At 44.3% G+C, this 21,896-nt stretch overlaps 1 protein-coding gene across 1 annotated transcript in view; it reads left to right on the top strand.

The window, feature by feature from the left end:
* Positions 1–21,896, top strand: part of Arid3b (AT-rich interaction domain 3B) — a 48,743-nt gene that overhangs the window by 15,612 nt on the left and 11,235 nt on the right. The window contains exons 3-4 of the mRNA XM_075965798.1: positions 11,350–11,421; positions 11,612–11,684. Of these exons, the coding sequence (XP_075821913.1) occupies positions 11,350–11,421; positions 11,612–11,684 (145 nt within the window). The remainder of the gene's footprint in view (positions 1–11,349; positions 11,422–11,611; positions 11,685–21,896) is intronic.

Consider the following 21,896-nt stretch of genomic DNA (forward strand, 5'->3'; position numbering starts at 1 on the left):
TGCCTGAGACCTGCAACTTGAATTCTAGGGGTAGGGGAAATGATCAAATCCCAATCCTCACCCCTGTTAAGAACTATAATTGGGGTCCCCAGCTATGGCAATACCCTTTAATCCCAACATGTAAGAGGTAGAGGCAGGCAGATCTTCATGAGTTAAGTTTGGCCCCCTAGGATCCACATGGTGGAAGGAGACACGGGTCAAGGCTCACATGCCCCCCCCCCAACAATAAATGTATACAAAGTAATAAAGATAATTAAAAATAAAATTTAAAAATTAGTTGGGTGACATTCCTTCTTTAGCCCTCAGCTTTAGCATTTGTTCCTATTTCTACTTGTGAAACCCTTTCTTGATTTCATGCTTAGCTCTGTGTAGGAGGTATAGAGTTAAATTTCATCTAGCATTTCTATAGGTTTTTTTTTTTTTTTTAAGAAATGGGGGAAGTTAGGAGAGTTCTACATCAGATCAGCCTTACTGCTAGTGGTTTTGTTTGCTTCTTTTTTTTCCCCTGTGTTTTTTAACAGTTAGGATATTTTGACCTGCCCTATGACAATTACTGTCTTATTTCATTGAGCTGTGTAAGGTAAACCCTGCCATTACACCCATTTGTTCTGTGTTATTGATAGCTGAGGAAAGAAGGAAGTAGTCTATATGTGGCCTCACCAGGAGGAGCTGGGCAGTGAACCCAGGCAAGTCTAGCTTGCAGCCCTTTGCTCCCTTCTGAGAGGCGTGGTCTCTCAGCGCTTTCATCACTCCAACAGTAACTTTGTGGTCTGAAGCTCAGTACAGTTCTTGTATGATAGTTGCAGCACTTTGGGTTCAGTCCCCAGCACCATGTGAAATGGGTGTGTGGTGTCTTGAATTCCTCAGAAGCTAGAGGGCTGATAGTTCAGTGTCATCCTCAGCTCCATACTCCATTCCTAGACTGCTTAAGATCCTGTCTCAATAATCAATCCACATAATTTCTGTTTTTTTCCTCTCACATTGTAGGAGTCATTTGGGCTCATTTTAGGAAATATGAAAATACACAAATTTATAAAGAAAAGATACGCCGGGCAGTGGTGGCGCACGCCTTTAATCCTAGCACTTGGTAGGCAGAAGCAGGCGGATCTCTGTGAGTTTGAGGCCAGCCTGAGCTAATTCCAGGACAGGCTCCAAAGTTACAGAGAAACCCTGTCTCAAAAAATGAAGAAAGAGAAAGAAAGAAAAAGAAAGAAAGAAGAAAGAAAGAAAAGATACATTAAGCTACAAACATACAATTTAGATATAACTGTAAATATTTGTGGTATTTTCTTTGTATTTTAAAGGAAAATACCTACTGTAGATTTATTATTTTATTTTATATACAATTTTGTGCTCGGCTCTTATTACCAAAGAGTCTGCAAAATATTTATTTTTTAAATAAATGCTAAAGTGTCATTTTTAAAATTTAATTAATAGTGGTACATGTTAGATTTCAGACCCAGGACAAATGGCTGAGGTGCTTATTTAACATATCAAAGTAGACCTGGCCACTAGGTTCTCCCTTTATCCCTCAATTCCTGCCTGTTACAGGACACCCCTGGCTGAACTCTCCAGGTCAGGGGGCTGGGCTACTCTTCCTCATAAAATCCAGCCATTTTGGTTGCCGGCTCTCTTTGTACCTTTGGCCTCCTGGCTGCTACACCTGGTTCCCCTCTCTCTCCTCCCCCACACGGCACAGCTCAGTCTGGACATGTCCATTCTGGACTCTGTCTGCCTCTGGCCATGCTCTTCCACCTGTCTACAAGAAACTTCCTCTACCATACCTAGCAGCGGTCATGTTCCTTTTCTTTTTCTTTTTATTTCTTTTTTATTTAGTACACACTTTTAATCCAGCACTAGGGAGACCAAGGTGGGTGGATCTCTGTGAGCTCAAGGTTAGGCTGGTCTACAGAGCAAGCTCCAGGTCAGCCAGGCTTACAAAGTGATTTTCTGTCTCAATAAAATAAAATACAATATTTAAAAATTTGAGACAGGATGTTACTGTAGGCTTTGCTGGCCTCAAATTTAGACTCCTCCTGCCTCTGCCTCCCCAAGTACTGGGATTACAGACTTGAATCATCGTGTCTATCAGATGTACTTGAAAATGTTTGAGAAGGAAAAGTGACAAATAGTTTTAAAAGTGAAGTAAAAGTCAGCAGGACTTTGGGGTGGTTTCTTGGTAAATCTATACCTTTTCAGATTTTTAAAAATCACTATTTGTTTATATGTCAACAAAAACAAGAACCCCATGTATTCTACTTCAACTTTCTTTTTTCTCAATACTGTGGCTGTCCTTTATGAATGTTCATAAAACAGTTGTTTTGTTGTTGTTTGTTTTTCAAGACAGGGTTTCTCCGTGTGGCCCTGGCTGTTCTGGAACTAGTTCTGTAGACCATACTGACCTCAAACTCAGAGATCTGCCTGCCTCTGCCTCCTGAGTGCTGGGGTTAAAGTTGTGTGTCACCACTGCCCTGCTATGAAACTGTGTTTATGCATGGCTTCTTGTTTATTTCTTTTGTAGTAATGTAGATTGAACCTAGGTCTTGGTACATGCTAGGCAAGCTCTTTTTTAACCACAAACCTACATTTCACCCCTTACTTATGCTTTTGTAGTCACTTATTTTAGAATCAAATAAGTACAAAACTGCTTATGAATAGGCGCTTATGAAGAACAATTATAGGAAAATTCAGAGTACAAACTTAGAGTTCAGAAATTAACTCGAAAGGCCAGGGAGATGGCTCAGTGGTTAAGAGCACTTGCTGCTCTTGTAAGGGCTATGCAACCATGTTGGGTGGCTCACAGACCCTGTAACTTCAGCTTCTGAATCCGCTGTCCTCTGTGGGTACTCACACAAATGTGCGCATATCTACACAGACACAGACACATAAATAAATAATGAAATAAAAATTAACCTGGGCCTGGTAGCTCATATTTTTCCTCCCACTATTTGGGAGGTTGAAACAGGAAGGTTGAAAATTCCAGCCCATTTTGCTACACAAGAACTCTGACAAATAAATAAGAGAGATTAAAAAAAAAAATTATAAGCTGATGCATGATAGTTTTTTTTTCCACTTAAATGCTTGCTTTGTATACATTTAAATTGTGTTCTATGAGACCTTCAGAGAAGTTTCTAGCCAGGCTCCTAATCTCTTAGCTATTTCTCCTGTTACATCCCAGTTTCCTCACAGGCTCTGCAGCTCTGAGTAAGCTCTGCCCACGTCAGCAGTCTTGTCAGAAGCACAAGGAATAGCTCAGAGGTTGGAAAGGTCTGTAGTGCTGGGTTCCACAGAGAGGAGCCAGCCTTCCTCCCAGACCAGGCCTGCCTTGCATTTCACCATGCCTTGGCATCGGTCCTCTCATGACCAACTTTGCATTTCCATCTTTCTCCCTCATTTTATAGAAACACCTCATTTCTACCAGCCTTCCTGATTGCATGGGGTGATTTTGTGTCTAGATGAGAATGTAGGATCATGTCTTCTTTCTCCACCCTGCTCCCTTCCTGCTGCTTAATCAGAAGTCTTGCTTGGCTCTTTTTCCAAGCGACTGAGTTTGAATGATCTCTGTTGCTAGTGGGAGGTGGGCAAGCTCTTTCTGGTTCCTGCTAAAGTTACCTGACAGCGGAAGGTGAGCATCTGATAATTATAATTCCAGTGCTTCCAGGGCTAGAGTGATTTAGTTAAGAGCAGTAATCCTGATCTTATCAGGAGGGTTTTGTAGTCCAACAGTGTAGCTTCTAACAGTATCTGTTTGACTTCCTGGGGCTCCTTTCTCCCCTTAGGATTCCCCTGTAATCCTGCCCCTTACCCTTCTGTGTCTCATTGCTTCCTGCAATCAGTTAAAAGTAGGAAGAGAGCAGGAGTGCTTTTCTTTTCTTCTTATAAAGGTCTAGAAAATGGAATTTTAACACTGCAGCACCACCAGCCAGGCCATCAGTAAAGCTGTCACATACATGCCACATATAATTCTGATCCATGGATCTGGACAAAGATAGGTAGTTATGTTTTGCTTATCATACGGGAAAAAACAGCCATGTTCAACCTAAATACTTAGATAGGGACTATATTTCAGAGCAATTAATTGGTATCCAAGAGCTTGAAATCAGGCCTTTGAAACCTGGTGATTTTGCTAATGACTACGTTGAGGGTCAGTTCCTAGGAATTTGCCTAGATCCTTGCCCTTGGGGCTCATATCAGATTATAGAGTAGACAGGAAATGCATTGCCTTTTTTTTCTTTTCAGAGAATGCTCAAGAATCTCCTAAGAGTTACCAGTTTGCGCAAAGGTGTTAAGGAAAGAAGTTTTCTTCCTCATTTATTTATTTATTTATTTATGACAATTTCTTAGGTGACAGAATGGAGATCCCCCCCCAAGTGAAGAGTTGGTAGTAGCTTCACCTTTTTACTTAACCCTATGGAAAAGGGTTAGTTTTTGCCTTGAGGAGAAGTGAGGAATGGGAACTAAAATTGCTTTGGACATCTGAGCTGTGCTTTAATAAGATATTCCAGGTGGTCAAGGAGTAATCCTAAAATAGCCTAGATACTTAATTGCTTTTAAAGTCAGGCTCCTGTCTCTGGGGAGGTAGGGCTCTGAGGAATGCAGTGCTGGCTCCTGAGGTCTTAGAGGCGTGGTCTGGTGGGGTTACTTCCCCCAACCCCCAATCCAAGTGAAAACAAAAGCCAAGCCTTTTTGGGTCTGGAGGCATTTACTAATATTTCACCTTTTTTCCACACTTGGCAGTAATAAGCCTTTGGCTTCTGCTTCTGTAACCTGGCTTTCTTCCTAGCTGTGGGATTGGTATTGTCACCCCATCCCCTAGACAGTGGTCTGTTTTCATTAGTGCTCAAAGGCTTCCTGCTTGATCCCCTGCCTGGCTTCTCTGTTTGCACAGGACCATATTTCTCTCCCTTAAGAGTTCAGTCATCCTCTCTTTTATCCCCGCAGCCCATTCAAACTGATTCTCTGAGTTGCCTGCTTCTTAGGAAAGTCATTTCCCCTGGTTCTGCTGCTGCTCCCCTCCCTAACCCAGGTTCTCAGAGTTGGTAAAACCACCCACTCATCATTATTTATAGAAACAATATATTGGCATTATAAATCACCACTGGGAGGGGACACTAAAAAGATATTTTATAAATGAAGAGAATTCAGGCAAAAGCTGAAAGACTAACTGTGTGAAGGAGTTGTTTCTGTGGTTATTCTGTCCTCTCAGTGTGATCCTAAGCACTAGTCTTCACTACTGGGTTGCGTGACAGAGAGCATACAGGAGGTCTTGACACATGAATTAAAAGTTAATGTGGGGACTAGAGAGATAGATGGCTCAGTGATTTAGAGCACTGACTGTTCTTGCAGAGGACCTGACTTAGAGCCACCTGCAAACTCCAGTTCCAAGGGATCTGCTGCCTACTTCTGACTTCCAAGGGCTCCTCCATGCATATGGTATACATATAAGCACACATATACACATAAAATAAATACTTTTAAAAAGTTAATGAAGGGCTAGGCGTGGTGGCACATGCCTTGAATCCCAGCACTTGGGAGGCAGAGACAGACAGATCTCTATGAGTTCAAGGCCAGCCTGAAACTCCGTTTCAGAAAAAAAAAGGTAATAATATGGTAATAATATGTCAATAATATGTCAATGGCTTGACAGTTAATAACACTGGCTAGTCCTCCTTTTTTTTTTTTTTTTTTTTTTTTTTTTGGTTTTTTGAGACAGGGTTTCTCTGTGGTTTTGGAGCCTGTCCTGGAACTAGCTCTTGTAGACCAGGCTGGTCTCGAACTCACAGAGATCCGCCTGCCTCTGCCTCCCAAGTGCTGGGATTAAAGGCATGTGCCACCACCGCCCGGCTTGGCTAGTCCTCCTTAGACCAGGGTTCAATTCCCGGCACCCACATGGTTTCTGACAAACATCTGTAACTCCAGTTACCAGGTTTCTGACCTTCAGGATACTAGACACATGTAGGCAAAATACCCTTACACATTTTTTTTTTTTTTTTTTTTTTTTTTTTTTGGTTTTTCAAGACAGGGTTTCTTTTGTGGTTTTTTGGAGCCTGTCCTGGAACTAGCTCTTGTAGACCAGGCTGGTCTCGAACTCACAGAGATCCACCTGCCTCTGCCTCCCGAGTGCTGGGATTAAAGGCGTGCGCCACCACCGCCCGGCACCCTTACACATTTTTAAAAAGAAACTTTTTAAAAACTCATAAATTTAAAAAGAACTCAAATTCAAAACAAACCTTCTAGACATAAATGGGGTTTGTTTCATGTCTCCCCACGGTGTTGGGAATTGAAGCCTGAAACTAGCATGAGCATTGAGCATTACCACTAAGCACATCCTCAGCATAGACTGTTTGTTTAATTTCCATCTCTCTACATAAGACTCTAGCATATCCTAGGAGAGCAGAAGTTTATATATGAATGAATAGAACAGAAAAAACCAAAAAGTGAAGGACACCCACACCCCCAGCTCCATTACATGTCTGTACATCCATATGGATAGGTTATATTTTTCCAACAAAAAATAGTTCATTAAAACTATCCAGAATATTGATTTTATCTTACTTTTTCTCAGTTTAGAAACCTTCCCTACTGTTCTCAGTTCAGAGTTTAAATTTTCCCCTGGTATTCAAGGCATTTCACAGACTGTTTCCACGTTAACTATTAGATTTGATGTACTTACATCCTCCTGCCAAAACATGCCTTGTTTATTCTCTACCCCAGTGCTCATTTGAGCTATAAATCTCCCCTCAGTCCATATTCCTCAAGGCCACGTTAACCTCCAGATCTGAGCCTCAACCTTCTGCTTCCCAAGCATTTTGTGGTTTGGTATTTGTAGCTTTACTAAGTGTATATTCAACTTGTTTTTCCAACTCCTTGGTAACTCTCTCAGTGCTGGCGACCACTTTTGTTTTGGAAAGCAGGGGAGCTATTCTTCTCAGCAGCTTGCTCTACCTGGGGTGTGTTCTCAGTGAAATCTGGACTGAATAAATTCATCATCGGATCTTTGTTCTACAAAAGAAGAAAAAGACCACATGGTCCAACCCTGCTTCATGTGAGATCCCAAATCCTGAGATCCCAGATAGTCATCCAGAACCAAGCTGCTGCTCACTTCCTAAGAAGTCTTTCTCCATTGCCAGGTAGTTCTGATAGATAAAGACCTTCATCTGTAGACCTGAGAGCTTCCTGGGCAGTTCTTCCCAGCTGCCTTACTTTTGCCTGCTGGGACTGAGGCTGGCTCCTCTTCCATAGGCAGCTTTTTAGATTTTCAAAGAATGAATCTGTTTATTTTCCCTCTGCTTTTCTAATCTTCTAGGATTGAGAAGTTGGAGGGCCAGTGTTTTAATTTGAGTAGCAGTCAGGTAGCTTAAGACTTTGACTTGTTTTATTTTGAAACCTTTATATATACATGCTAGGTGCCACATTCCTCTGGTCTCTAAAATGTAATCTCCTTTCTCTTCCTCCACTTCCCTTCTTTCTGGTCCCTGTCCCCCTGGGGGAAAGAGGGCCATCCTAGAGTAGCTGGTCTATTTTGGAGGTAAAGATAAGGTAAAGGTCTTCCCTTTTGGGGAAAGATGTCCCCAGATACTTTTCCAGGGCAAGTGAAGGTGATTTTTGTTTGGCTGAAATAAACCCAGTGAGAGAATCAAGAATAAAAGACCCTCCCATTAAAAAAAAAAAAAGACCCTCCCATTAATGAGCCACTCGGGCCATGATTTAGCCTTTCTCTAGACAGACTTTCTCTGTGCTGACGTCACCAAGCAAGCCAGGCAAACCCAGCACACTGGTGCTGCCAGTTCGGAACTGTGAGACCTTGTTTAAGTCCTCCCCCCCCCCCCCGCGCCCACCCCAGTCTTCTTTCACTACCTTTTTGAAGGAATTTAAAGGCAAAATAGTCTGGTTTCCCTGGGGAAGACAGTTGAATGTGGGTATGGCAGCTAAAACTAGTCTTGGGTGGGTATTTGGAGACAAACTGTCAGTTTCCTGTGAGCTCCTGGTGAGATCAAAGATGTTAAAGGGGATTTCTGAAGTAAGAGGAGGCTGTAAATGACAATAAGTAACCACTGGCTACTGTTGACATCTACTCTTATTTCCCCTTTAACCCCAGTTCTGGGACTGCTGCCTGTGCAAGTGGGTTCAAAGCCTTTTCCTGGAAGGGTAAACCTATCTGCAGTGACTCTTCAATTTATGAAACCCCTCTTCATCCCCAGAAGGTTGAGCTGTCTCTGGGCATGCATTTTCCCCGTTCTCGTTTGCCTCTCCTTTTCCCTGTTTTTTCCACTACTGCATTCTGTCAGCCACACTTAATGTCTAAGAACAATTATTTTGGGGCTGATAACTTTTTAGTTACTCATGTCCACACCTGATGATAGATGAAGGAAGCTTATATTGTATAAGTGAACCATTTATACCATTCTATTAGAGCTGTAAACAGAAAAGAGCTGTAGCCAGCCCTATTAGTACAGGCAGGAGGGAGGCAGGAGGCAGTGAGTCCCAGGGGCACTAACCATGTCTCTCAGCAGGTATCAGTGCTGTCCCTGTGCTGAGGGCTGGGGATACCCTCAAAATGCTTAAGATTAGAGATAAAAGGACTCAGGTAACCAGAATATGAGGCTACACAGCTTAGAAGGGAGGCCGGGAGGCTTCATGAAGAAACTGGCATCCCACTGGACTGTGACAGACAGGCTGGCTACAGGGTTAGTTTCACTTTAGCCCAGAAGAACCTGCAAAGCAGAGTAAATTTAATAACTGCCTCAAGACAAAATAGTGAGAGATTTTTGCATAGGTCCCAACCAAGTATTTTAAGCTAAGAAATGGACTATCACTGGGCAGTGTGGTGCACTCCTTTAATCTCAGCACTTGAGAGGCAGAGGCAGGCAGATTTCTGAGTTTGAGGCCAGCCTGGTCTACAGAGCAGGTTCCAGGACAGCCAGAGCTACACAGAAAACCCTGTCACAAAAAGCCAAAAAGAAAAGAGAAGGAATGGACTGTCCTTCTTTGCCTTGAAACAGAAGAAGGAAGACACACAATCTCAGGCAACTTCTTTTTCATTACATTCTTAAAAAAAAAAGTTCAGTGTCTCATTTCTGTCCTGTGGCCAGTGTCCTCCTCTGTGGTTATTGGGTTAGAGATGTTTCTGGCTACAATCCTGTCACTGTAGGGTACGTTGGTATCCACTTTAGAATGTAGTTCTCAATTATTGTTCTTCTCCGCTCTCTCCACTCCACCCTCTAGTGCTAACTCCTTTCTGGACCAGGCACATTATAAGCTGTTTCTTACTTTATGGCAATAGCCAATGTTTAGAATCCCTTGCAGTTGGGGCAGAGCTGGAGAAAGTAGAGGAGATATAGTGGATACCAACCTCTTTCCCAACCCCCTCTTCACCCCAGCATTCTTCTCTTTTCTGTCTGTAGAACTCTGCTGTCACTTGGGTGTTTATTTTCACACATAGCCCTAAGGTGGCCACACTGGCATGCTTGTTCTCACACCCCTCCCCCACTGCTGAAAGCCCCACTAATTCAAGGTTGTGGATTAGGTTCTCTCCCTCCAACTGAGAGTGACACAGCTTCTGAGCCTTGGGATGCCTGCAAGTTACTGTAATTAGCAAATACTCAGTGTTTTCGTCTTGGTGACTGATAAAGAATCCTCCTGTGAGCATTGGCCTCAGATCTTTAGCTGCAGAGTTGGAAATTGAGCTGCCACAGTAAACAGCTGACATAACAGAAGCACAATGATCCCCCATTAAATGTCTTTCAACCAATAGGAGCTCCCAGGATAATTGACTTTCCAGCAGGAATTACTGGCTCAAACAAAATCATTGGGCATTAGGGCAACCTACTGCACCCTTTGAAAGGGGTTCAAATGTAACTGTCTGGTTTTGCTGACCTAACAGGCATATTCATCTTGATTATTCATTGTGCTAGTTGCCACCAGATGATACTAGATTTCTGGTGACTATAATTACAATGTGGGGTTGAACAACAGAAAAGAAAAAAAAAAGAAAAAGAAAAAACTATTTTTTTCTACTTGGTTATTGACTTGAAAGGACACTAGTAACAGTGTCTGCCTCTGGATCTGATTGTGCACTGTCCAGTTCCTGACCAAGCACCTTTTTACACACATCTTTCACTAGATAAGTGGGAAAACAATTTGTCATAATCTGTTTCATTTCAACTGACAAGGTGTTACTTCTCTGTCAGACTTACCGTGCTGTTGCTGCTGTGAGGAGGAAGTGGGTCTCCATCTTAGAGCCAGCTTCTAGTAACAAAAGCAAAGTATGGCCTTAAACTAGAGCTCAATAATGGCCTCTTGCTTTCAGGCACAGGGGTGTAGGGTGTGCATATGGGTGCAGAGTAGAAGTCGCCCAGGCTATCATTTCATGGTTTTAGAACAAGATTCCTGTGCAGTTGAAAAGTGTTCTTCCAAGAAATCTCTTCTCCTAGCCCCCTTGGCTTCTCCAGCACTTCCACACCCTGCTAGCAGGGTGGTGCACCTGTGTGTGCCTGTGGTCCAGGAGAGGGGAGGAGCGGGTGTGTCATAGCTCAAGGTATCTGGTTGCATCCACTAGGACAGAGTGAACAGAAAACTACACTGGGAGATTTCATACTTGCCACTGCACAGAGGTGCTTGCACTATCTCTATGGTATGCATGTTTGTGTATTTGGAAGAGATTTTTAGTTCAAAGAACAAATTGATCACTTCCAGACTGTGTGGTATTGTGCTGAGGTACAAAGAAAATAGTAAGATTGATTTTCTATCAAGGAATGTTCCTTCTGATGGAGATGACATAATTTCGAAAGACTGAAATTCTGAACTAGCAGCAGACAGAGACAGTTTCTGGGGTTCTTAATGCAACCGGGTGAAGGGTGGGTTTCCTATAGAAGAGGTAAAGAGGCGCCTGCTGAATGAAGAACATAAACACAGGCTCCTTCCCCTTCCCTCCCACTCCACTGAATAACATTGCTTTGATCTAACCAAAGCTTGGGTTTTGTTTGTTTTGTTTTTTAATTTCCTAATGAAAATTGCCTTTTGTGCCTAGTCTGCACCTCAGGCATAGTCTCAGGCTGTGGTGGCCTCCAGTCACTGGGCATTTTTTCTGGTGGTAGGCTGGGTTGAAAGACTAAAGTTTGAAGGGAGAATGGTTCTTTGAAACCCACCCACCAACCAGCCATATTTTGAAGTCATCTTCAAAAGCAAAACAGGAAATTCATGAAAAGATAGTAGAGGGTCCTGAATAGGCTTTTCTAGTGAGCAGGAGGGCAGGGATGCTGAGGGTGGTCATCTTTGCCTGAATGATGGTCTGGCTCTTTCACTCATGATTCCCATTCCCCTCTCAATTTTGTGTTTTGTCCCCTTCAGAATGGTGCTTTGGCCTGGAGCGATGATACTGATGGAGGCCGGGGAAGAGAGATCTCTCGAGATTTTGCCAAGGTCTGTAATGTCTTTTTGATAAAGATAGAAGCAGTTCTGCAGTGGGATGTGCCTTTCCCCTAAACACAGAGATGTGAGTGGCAAATGAGTCACATCTGTAGTTACTCAGATGTCTGTAGGAGCTCTGGGGTAACACCTACAGTGAGATGGGATGTTTCATTGTGGTTTTCTCTTGGGGTCTGGCCTGCAGCTGTATGAACTGGACGGTGACCCTGAAAGGAAAGAATTTCTGGATGACCTCTTTGTCTTTATGCAGAAGAGGGGTAAGTGTGTTGCCTCACATTGTCCCGACTAAGTACTTGCAGAGTGGCTGCTGTGCTACTGCTGCCTGTCCTCCTTCACTCCGCCTTGTCCAAGGGTTATTTAAATAATTGACAGCCAGATTGAAGGGAGCAGAGAGGACCTTAGCAAAAGATAGATTTGGCCCTGCCTTATTTTTGTCTCTCTTCCAATTAACTAGTCTCTGGAGACATATCAAATTTAAATATGTTTTTATTGTAGCCTTATAGCTGCCTCAGGTTTCATTTAGGTAAGCATGTGGCATGTACTGTTGGCGTAGTTAGTCCCACGTAGACTGAGAAAAGGTAAGTAAAAGCATAGAGACCCCTCTGCTTGTTTTGGAGGGTGTGAAATGTTCTATGAAAAGGAAGGGCCAACATTACCTATTGGATCTCTTTGACATAGTTGGGATAATCCTGCAAATTAACTGCTGAGTATGTAGACATCCAGTTATAATCCACTTCTCAGTTCTTTGTCCTCCTCCCTCCACACTACCCCCTATAGCTGGCTCCACTCTGGACCAGGTTGTGACTGACTCTTGAGCCCAATGACTCAACTTCCTGGCTTTATATCCTGTCACAGCAATGGGTTCACCAGCTAGGTCAGGCCTCAGGAAGCATGGCCAGGACTTCAGCCACTCTGGACCCTTAACAATTTATGTAGCTCCATGTTCATCACCCTCAAGATATAGCCACCATCATCCCCTTCACTAGAAACCTTCTAAATCTGATCACACATTCCTTGAGATATGTTAGCAACTTTATTAAGATCTGGGAATGACTATTTTTCTTTGTTCTAGGTTGCGCTTTGATGGCAGCTAAATATTATTGAATACACAGCTCATTTTCTCTCCCTCTCCCCACTTCTTTTCCTTACTTCTCTTCCCCCTCTCTCCCTCACCTCTCTCCCCTGCTTCTCCCTTTTTACTCCTTTTTCTAAGCCTATGCCTTCAGTGTAGTGAGCACTCACTACTGATTTGCTTTAAAAGGCGGTAGGAAGGTTAGAGGCTTTGTTCCTCTGTCTCCAAGCCTATCAGAGCAGTATTCGTAGCCCTAATTAGTTTACCCCTCCAACAATTATCTGGAGCTGGTTGGTATGTGTGAGTAGAAAACAAAAATATAGCCCTGAATGATGATGTGACTGGCAGCAGGGAAACTCCCAGTGCCCTAAGAGAGAGAAATCCACTTAATACTTTGGCCTCGCCTTCCAATTACCTTTTAATTATTTACAAGCTCCACAAGCCCAGCTGGTGCAAAGGCAGGAGCTGATCCTGTCTCAGAGGGGCTGCCATAGCAATATAGATTTGAATCAGCAGTGGAGCTCTACTGCCTTAGTTTCTACTTCATTGTCTTTCTCTCTTCCCAGAAGGGTTTAAAAAAAAAAAAAAGAAAGTATAAGCTAGATCAGCCTAGTCATGGGTAAGATTGCTAATTGTTTACTCCTTCAAGTTTCCTTTAGACTTGCGGCTCCTGGGGGACAGTCACTTGTCATACCTCTATCTCTGGAACCAGGCGGGTGGTGCTTAGGATGTTTGCTGTCTGAGCATCTTGTTGGTTCTCCTGACTCAGCCTGCCCTGCAGGTGACTGAGCTGCCTGGAGCTTGGTGTAGCTCTGCTTCATTTCGGTAGCAGTGTTGTAGTTTAGGTTAGTAGAAGGATGCAGTCTTCATGGCCTTGCTGTCCAGGGGCCGCCAGCTAGTCATCTAGCATGTTTTTGCGTGATGGCAGCTGTGGATGATGTTGGTCTATAGCTCTTTGGGCTTGTCTTCAGCACTTTTGCTAGATATTTCACCATTTGCTGGTATCACCAAAAGAGTAAAGATAACTCAGTCTTCTGCTTGTTGGTAACTCTAGGCAGATTTTCTTTGCCTTAGCAGCTATTGACTTGAGGGACTGGATTATCATTTTTTGTGGAAGTACACTTGTTGTACACTGAAGAATATTAGCAGTATCCTTGGCCTCTTCCTAGTAAATTTCAATATTAAAGCTCAGTCGTGATATTGTAATGTCTCTATAAGCCAGATGTGGGGCATATACCTATAATTGCTCCACTTGCAGGGGTGGAAGTAGTCGAGGCCAGCCTCAGCTACATGGTTTATTGGAAGCCATTCTGGGCTACAAGAAATGCCTCTAGATATTGTAATCGGCCTTTGGGGGGAAATTGCTCTCTAGAAAGAGCTACTGCCATATGATTGGAAAGAGTAAATAGAAAGTTTTCTCCACAGGAGGAAAAACGCCATGAAAATCATCTTTCCTCATTTTAGGGTCAGCTTTTGTCAGGCAGTGTGTCTCAAGCTCCCCACTCACCTCCTGCTTGAGAGTATGAAGAGAGCTCCAGGAGTCCACACCGCACTGGAGCACAGAGACAGTCTCTGAGACCAACCCAGTTCCTCCTTTCTGGAACACTGTTAGCTGCTAGTCTCGGTTGAGTGGGGTTCCCATGAGACCACACTGGAGCACAGAGACAGTCTCTGAGACTGATCCAGGACCTCCTTCCTGGAACACTGTTAGCTGCTAGTCTACTATGAGTGGGGTTCCCATGAGCTGGGAAGCAAGTTACACCTTTACTGGTGAGAGGCGTGTTGTCTGTTCTTACTTATCACTCTTCAGAGTGGAATATGTAGGGTGTTCAAAGTGTAGGTCTCCTGAGCTGGGATCTCAGCAGCAATTGATTCCACCAGACCTATTGTATAAACTGAATTTTAAAGTCCTGGTCATGCTCCCCTGGGCTAGGAGCTGGGCTGGGCAGCTTCCTTATAGCAAGCACCTCAGAGGAAGTAGACAGGGCTCTGAGGGAGGCAGCACACAGCAGGCTGCCCCAAATGACTGCAGCTGCAGGTGATAAAAACAGCCATCATGTGGGAAGGGGCACAGGTTGTAACTGCTGCTTTGTGCTGTCTCCCGCCTGTTAACACATTTGGGTGAATTGACTGCAACAGATGGGCCTTTCAGCCTTTGGCCTTTAGTTTCTAGACCCAGCTCAGTTACTTGCACCCTGGTGGCCCCTCCCCTCCCAATAGGTCAGTCTGTCAGGAGAGGAGCCTAAAATCACAGTGGGCTGAGCTCCTGCTGGCCTAAGGAAATGAGGCCCTTGGAGACGGAAAAGGCTGTGGATTGTGCAAAAGCCAGGCAAACATCCACCCTTCTCCAGGATCTTAAGCAAAGTCTTCTCTTTGGCGGCACTTTCCTTATCTGTAAGATGTCAAATGTTCACTTAGTCAGTATGGAAGCTTGTGTTCTACTTCCAAGATCGCTCTGCTAAGCTCCCTTAGGGAGAAAGAAGAGGAGAAGCTCTGCAGCAGTTCTCTAGTAAAGTAATGCTATGAAGAGACCCCAGGGTTCTCTAAGACCAACTCTTTCTTCCCTTTTGTGGACTGAAGCTAAGTTGAATTACACACATTTTGTTGCATTAAGAGTCTCTTTTCCAAGCAGAACATTGTTCTCAGAATGATTAGATTTCAGAGCTCCAGTGTCCTTTTCTTCTGCATATATATGCCAAGGTGTGTGTGTGTGTGTGTGTGTTGCCAAAAATAAAGCCAAACAGTAAATAAAATTGCCTGCCAATTTAACTCACTGTGGATAGCTTGAGCTCTCATTCTCTTATACAATGCACATTTAGTTTCCCACTGCCCAAGGGGAGGGGTAATTTGTAAGTGTGATGAGCAAAGGGCATGTATAGGTAGTTGCATTTTCACTTCAGTGAGAAAGAAAAACTCTTTCCTGAGAGGAAAAACAAAAGTGTGAGCTCTGGTGGCAGTGGTGGTAGTGGTGGAGTAATTTTACAGTTATTTTTAATATTATCCTGTACACTTTGCAGAACATTTTCAATCTAGTATGTGATACTTTGCCACCAAGAGCTTCAGCTCTATGGGATAGAAAGAACAGAAGTTAAATTGTGACTTACCCAAATCTGGAGAGCGGACTTAGCATTTGGTCTCCTAAGTCCTAGGCCAGTGCTTGAGAGACTCGTCCCTAACACCAGCAGCCCCATGACTTACTTGTAGGGACTCAGGCAAACCTTGTGCCTCCTGTAGCAGAGGGTACCCACCACTTCACTGGCCACTGTCTAGTAGAGGATTTGCTTAACACAGAATAGAATGTTGTGTGCAAGGGGAAGTCTCATGCCCAGGTCAGTCTTGTCTCTTGGAAGGACAAGTGTGACAGCTCAGCAGTCTGCTGTTTGCTGAGGCAGGATGAGGGAGTGGACTCAGAAGAAACTCCCAGAATCCCCTCTAGCTAGTTATCCTATCTGTCTCCACGTCCCTACTCCCACTCCTGACATGTTAGGATAAGCAACTGCATGGTCACAAGGAAGACATCTTTTGTCAAGACCTCACTCAGAGATCTGCCCTCACGCCAGTTCTGTCACAGCTACAAACTGGCCTTGGTTTTTCCCCAGTGGATTGTTAGATCTGTTTTTGATGTGCATATACAAAGAATTTACTGTGGGAAAAGAGCTTGGTCTGCCTCAAAGTGCAATTTGAGTGTTTTTCCTTCTGTTGTGTGCTTATCATCCATCAGGCAAGGAAATGTTCCTGACTTATATTGCTTTGCCTTTTGGTGGGGGTGGTTTCTCTGTGCTCTGGTGTCTTGCTGTCAGTGCTCTGTGCCCTGGACACCCTTTCTAATAGACTAAGATGTTGTCTGTCAGATGCAGTGGGTTTAGAAGCTTTGTCTTCAAAGTTTACCCACAAGTGAGAGCCTGAAATGCAAGTCTGTGATACTCTCAGGGTTAGTCTTTGAATTCGAGCCTTTTCTCTCCCCCAGGTGATCTAGCTGCTGTTGCTAAGTGCACTGTTTTTCTTCCTCCCATCTCTAATTGTCATTTAATACCATCTACTTCCTCAGCCATCCATAATAATGGGAAAAGGAGTTTGGTTTTTCAATAGTACAATTAATTTGAATTCCTCACTTTATTAAATTCACCTTCTTTCCCCTTCAGAATCTTGCCTTGGTGAATTAGCGCATGGCAAAATTCAGTTATTTAGAGTACTCTGTGCCCTCTGTTGTAGTATAAGTCAGCGTTTTAGAGGTTGGCCTAAGGAAAGCCTGAGCTGAGGTTTTGGCCCACTTAAACCATTAGGACAAGGTGAGGATCTGTGATGGCAGAAGAAGCAGATAGCGGTATATGTCCTAGCCTGGCTACTATCCTTCTCCTCTGAACTTTGGCAAGATGTGATCCACTAACAAACAAATAGGAGGACTACAGCCTACCTCCTTCAAACTCTTTGTTAACCTTTGACCTCAGGGATTTGTGAATGCTGAGCTCGCACTCTGCTGTATGGGTTATAACTGTGACTTTATTATTAACCACAGCAGAATATAGTGTCACCTAAAGCAATTAGCTTCCCAGGTTGTGGAGCAGCCAGAATCTTGCTCCTTTCTGAAGGAAGTGTAAATGTGAGTAATAAGTCTTGTCTGGGTCAGACAGTGTAGTACCACACAACCGTAAGAATGAATACTGCTGGCACACCCAGGGTGATTCTAACAGACTTAATGTGGAACAAAAGCCAGACACAAGCGTTTTGCTATGTATGATCCATTTATATAAAGTTCAAGAAAATGCACATCAGAATGATGGACCCCGCCAGCACTGGTGGGAGGGCGAATAGATATTATTAGGAAGAAAGGGTTTTGAGAGAAAGTGGAAATGTTTCATGTTCTGACCTGAGGGTTAATTCCATGGGTGCTTGTGGAAAATCCTTTGTCTACTCAGATTAGCGTTCTACACCATGTGTAAGTTACAGATCATTGCTGTGTGCATTTGGAGGCAGAGGGCTGAAGTATATTGGTCATTCTAATAATGGATATTGGCACGTCCTTCCTTTTGCCTTTCCTTGTGGAACAACATGGCACAGACTGCTGCAGACTGCTAGGCATTGCTACCCAAGCTCCTATTGGGAGATATGGGCGTCATAAACTGGTCAGAGGAAGAAATCACCAGTTATTTCCCTTGTTCCTGAGGGGCAGGCCAAGGATTAATATACAGAGGAATGGCGGGGATGCCAGCTTGCCTTCCTGCATGCATGCATGCCTGCCTGTACACATTCCCGGTCTTACATGGATTTTAACTCCTCTATACACGCTGGTTGGCTGTCTTGACAGTCAGGCTATGGGCGTGATTAATGACCTTTTCGAAGCCAGGAAAAAGCAGACAAGGATTGCTGGCAGGGCCACACCCTGGGTCCTGGGCCCTCACCCCTGACCACTAGGCAGGAAAGCACCCTTTGAGTCTCTTTGCCCATATTGTTGCTGGTCTTCCTTGGAACAGGCCATTCTCTGTGATGGAAGAAAGGGGCTTCCCCTCAGCATTCTCCTAGACTCCCATCTTTGTGTCTAGAACCAGAGGCAGCTGTCTCTATTGCCTTTTCCTACTCTAGTATGTCTGTACAACCTAAATGATAGAGAGGGTGCCAGGCCAGAGAGCGCTTCTGCCCAGCCATTTCTACACTAGAAGCCCCTGCTGACAGCTCTAGCCTATTAGTACTTGTGTCCAGCAGCATTCCCACCAACAAGGGTTAAAGCCCCAGGAGTCTCAAAGGCTTTGCTTGGGTCCCTAGCCCTCATAAAAGCCTTTTACATCCGTCCCTGGGGCTGCCTTAGGCTCCCTGGCTGAAATCTGATAAGGGCCCTCTTTGTTGCAACTGTCAGTCTCCTTTATTGAGGAGGGAACTAGAGACCAGTGGCATTTCTTGGGGTACAGATAAGGCCCTGGATTCCTGTCAGAGTGAGCATGATTAATTACCCTCAATCCTAGCTCATGCTTTGATAGCAGTGACTGACAGTCTGCAGGCTTCCTTGTCAAGTGCCCCCCCAGACACCCCCTCCCCCACTAGAGTAGGGATGGTCTCCTGCAGGGCTAATACAGCCACCCACAGACTTCTTTTCCATGGGTGTTTGTCTCCTTGCAGAAGCTCTGCAGCTCTTTGCATGCCCCTCTCATCAGACTTTGTTGGTATAGAGAAGGATCTAACAGCCTAGAGAGCAGCCAGAGACCCTTTCCCCTTCTCCAGAACTCTGGGGAAGCAGCCATTGCTTGTGGACATGAACTTCCTAGACCAGATCTTAAGTCTCACAGTCGTCTTTCAAAAGAAAGGAGTCCTGATTAACCATTTCAAGGTCATTTGGCAGCATTAGTCCCTAACTCAGGCAGGCTTCTAAAACCAAGCCTCCACTTTAAGTAATACTCACAAGTACCAATTTTTATTTTAATTTTTGACTCATGCATTCTTTTTTTTTTTTTTTTTTTTTTGGTTTTTTGAGACAGGGTTTCTCTGTGGTTTTGGAGCCTGTCCTGGAACTAGCTCTTGTAGACCAGGTTGGTCTCGAACTCACAGAGATCCGCCTGCCTCTGCCTCCCGAGTGCTGGGATTAAAGGCGTGCGCCACCACCACCCAGCCTGACTCATGCATTCTTAAGCCTTTAAAACTGAACGTCGTCTAAACGACATTCTTCATTTCTGTCCTGCAAGTTAATGTTAGCTTGACACAAACTAGAGTCTCCAGAGAGGAGAGAGCCTTAATTGAGAAAATACCTCCATAAGATCGGGCTATAAGCAAACCTGTAGGGCATTTTCTCATCAGTGAGTAATGGAAGAGAGCCCAGCCCGCTGTGGGTGAGGACACTCCTGGGCTGGTGGTCCTGGATTCTATAAGAAAGTAGACTGAGCAAGACAGTAAGCAGCTCTTCTCCCGCCCCTGGTCAGGTTCCATCTCCAGGTTCCTGCCAGTGTTGAGTTCCTGCCTTGGCTTTCCTCAGTGGACTGTGGTTTAGGATTATGTAAGCCAAATAAACCTTTTCCTCTCCAAGTTGCTTTTGGTCATGGTGTTCATCACAGCAATAGAAACCTTAACCAAGACAACTTTACAGATGAAATTGTGGCCTGCATCTGCTATCTCCTGTGTACACACACACACACCTGATTTTGACCCAGTCCCTTAACAGACCTCCCTCTGTTTTCATAGTAGCATCTCCTTTTGGACAAAGGAAAAAAAAAACCGGCTTCCAGATCCACTTAGTGCAAAGCAAACTGCTAAGAAACCAGCCTGAGGACTCCAATTGGTTCTCTTGTTTGCCAGGAAAAATCCAAGGCTAGGCAGGTTTTTGTGTCTGGTTTATCTGGATAATGTAAGGAAAGCACACTGTTTCTGAGAGTGCTCAGGAGCCATCCTGCTCTGGGAGCCATGTTAACACTCTAACAGAGGCTTAGCCTCAAACCAGACAAACAGTACCAGTCCTCTTGTGGACTCTACCAGCAGCCTCCCCTGGAATAGGAGCTGATGGAGTGAAGGAAAGCAGAACCGTGGCTTTCTCTGCACATAGCTGCAGTCTCTGGTGTGAGATGTTTACCAGGGGTGTCTGCTTCCCCTGCAGGGGAGCTGGGTGAAGTTCCTAGTGAAGGTATAGCTTTGACTTCAAATACTGCTCTGGCCTTCTTACCTTCTCAGGTCTGTTTTCTTCCCTAAGCAGTTCCCAGCAATACCTAATCATTCTGCAATAGTATTGCCCTTCATAGACCTCCAGTGGCCAGTGCCTTGCCTAGTGACTATTTCACATGAACATGAAAATCCTTCCTGAAAAACTGCTTGCAGATATTATGAATACAATAGAGTCTGTCATGGCTAGTATCTACACTCACTTCAGTCAGAAAACAAGATAAACCAGGAGGTGGTTACACACACCTTTAATCCCAGCAGAAGCAGGTGGATCTCTTTGAGTTCGAGGCCAACCTGGTTTACAGAGCGAGTTCCAGGACAACCAGAGATACACAGAGAAACCCTGTCTCAAACCAACAACAACAAAGAGAGGGAGGAAAGGGGAGAGAAAGAGAGAACAGGATAAATAGCCTGGCACCTTCATCTTGCACACCTGGCTTGTCTCTAGATGAATGATGACCATTTCTTTGGAAGTTGTATTAATGTTAAAATGATCCAGAAGAAAATAGTGTTGTTCAGATACGGTGATCTGAAATGTATTTAGCTCTTCACTGACCTTCTGAAGAACAGTGCATCTCTAGATGGTAAACCCTGCTATGCTGGTTAAGTGCTCAGCTACAGATGACCCATGTATTCCATACCCAGCCATCTTCTCTCGGCACTTTCCCTCCCCACTCCTCCCACTGATGGACTTGCCAGCGCCCTACCTCTGCATGCATCTTCTCCTGCTAGTCTTCATAACCGGGAGCCAGAGCAAAGGCCCTGCTCATTCTGAGCTTCTATTCCCCAGGCTCTTGAGTAATGACTGCGATCCAAATGACCCAGGGCAGGACCTGAGAGGGGGACAGCCTCTTCAGGCCTCTTACTGTTAGACATCCAAATGGGTCTAGTGATGAATCTCATTGAGTGGGTCTCATGTTGTCCCAGGATGGCTTACGTAGTAGAAAATGAACTCTGGATCCTCCTGCTTCTACCTCCCAAGTGCTGGAATTACAGCCATGTACTCCATTACTCCCAGAAAGAAACACTATTGTTTAGTCTGCCTAATATGCTGATTTTGCTACAATAATATTAGAGCATGAAGGAAAAATAGTTCCTGCTTTTACAGATTTAATAGTCCTGAGAAACCATTTGAGTAGATGAAACAATGAGAGCAGTTGCTGAATTTGGAAGGGTATCACAGAAATCAGGAGAGGGAAAGAATCTATGAGACCTGGAGGAGTTAGAAAGTTCTCCCAGCGCTGGAGAGATGGCACTAACTGTCCTTCCAGAGGATTCTGGTTCAATTCCCAGCACCCACAAGGCAGCTCACAGCTGTCTGTAACTTCAGTTTCAGTGAGTAAGATTCCCTCACACAGAAATACACACAAGCAAATAACGCACATAAAAATAAATCATTTTTTAAAATCTCAAGAGAAAGTTCTCGCTTGGTGCAGTGGATGCTGAAGAACGGACAGCATGGAAACTTGAGCTGAGATAAGTCATGTCAGACAGGAGGAGGGGTAGTAGAGGCAAAAGTGGGCTTGACTTGAGGGTGATGTTGAGAAGGCTCAGGTGACTGGAGTGAGAGCAGTGACTGGGATTTGCTGAAAATAGACAATTTTTTGTGGAGTATTGGTGAATGTGGATCATATGACCTAGTGGTGTGAGGTGGATAAGCCATGAGACTTTGTAGGCTTTTAAATGAGCAAGTGAGGGGCCAGAGAGATGGTTCAGCAGTTAAGAGCACTGGCTACTCTTCCAGAGAACCTGGGTTCAGTTC

Source organism: Microtus pennsylvanicus, chromosome 3 (assembly GCF_037038515.1).
Source record: "Microtus pennsylvanicus isolate mMicPen1 chromosome 3, mMicPen1.hap1, whole genome shotgun sequence".
NCBI classification, from domain to species: domain Eukaryota; kingdom Metazoa; phylum Chordata; class Mammalia; order Rodentia; family Cricetidae; genus Microtus; species Microtus pennsylvanicus.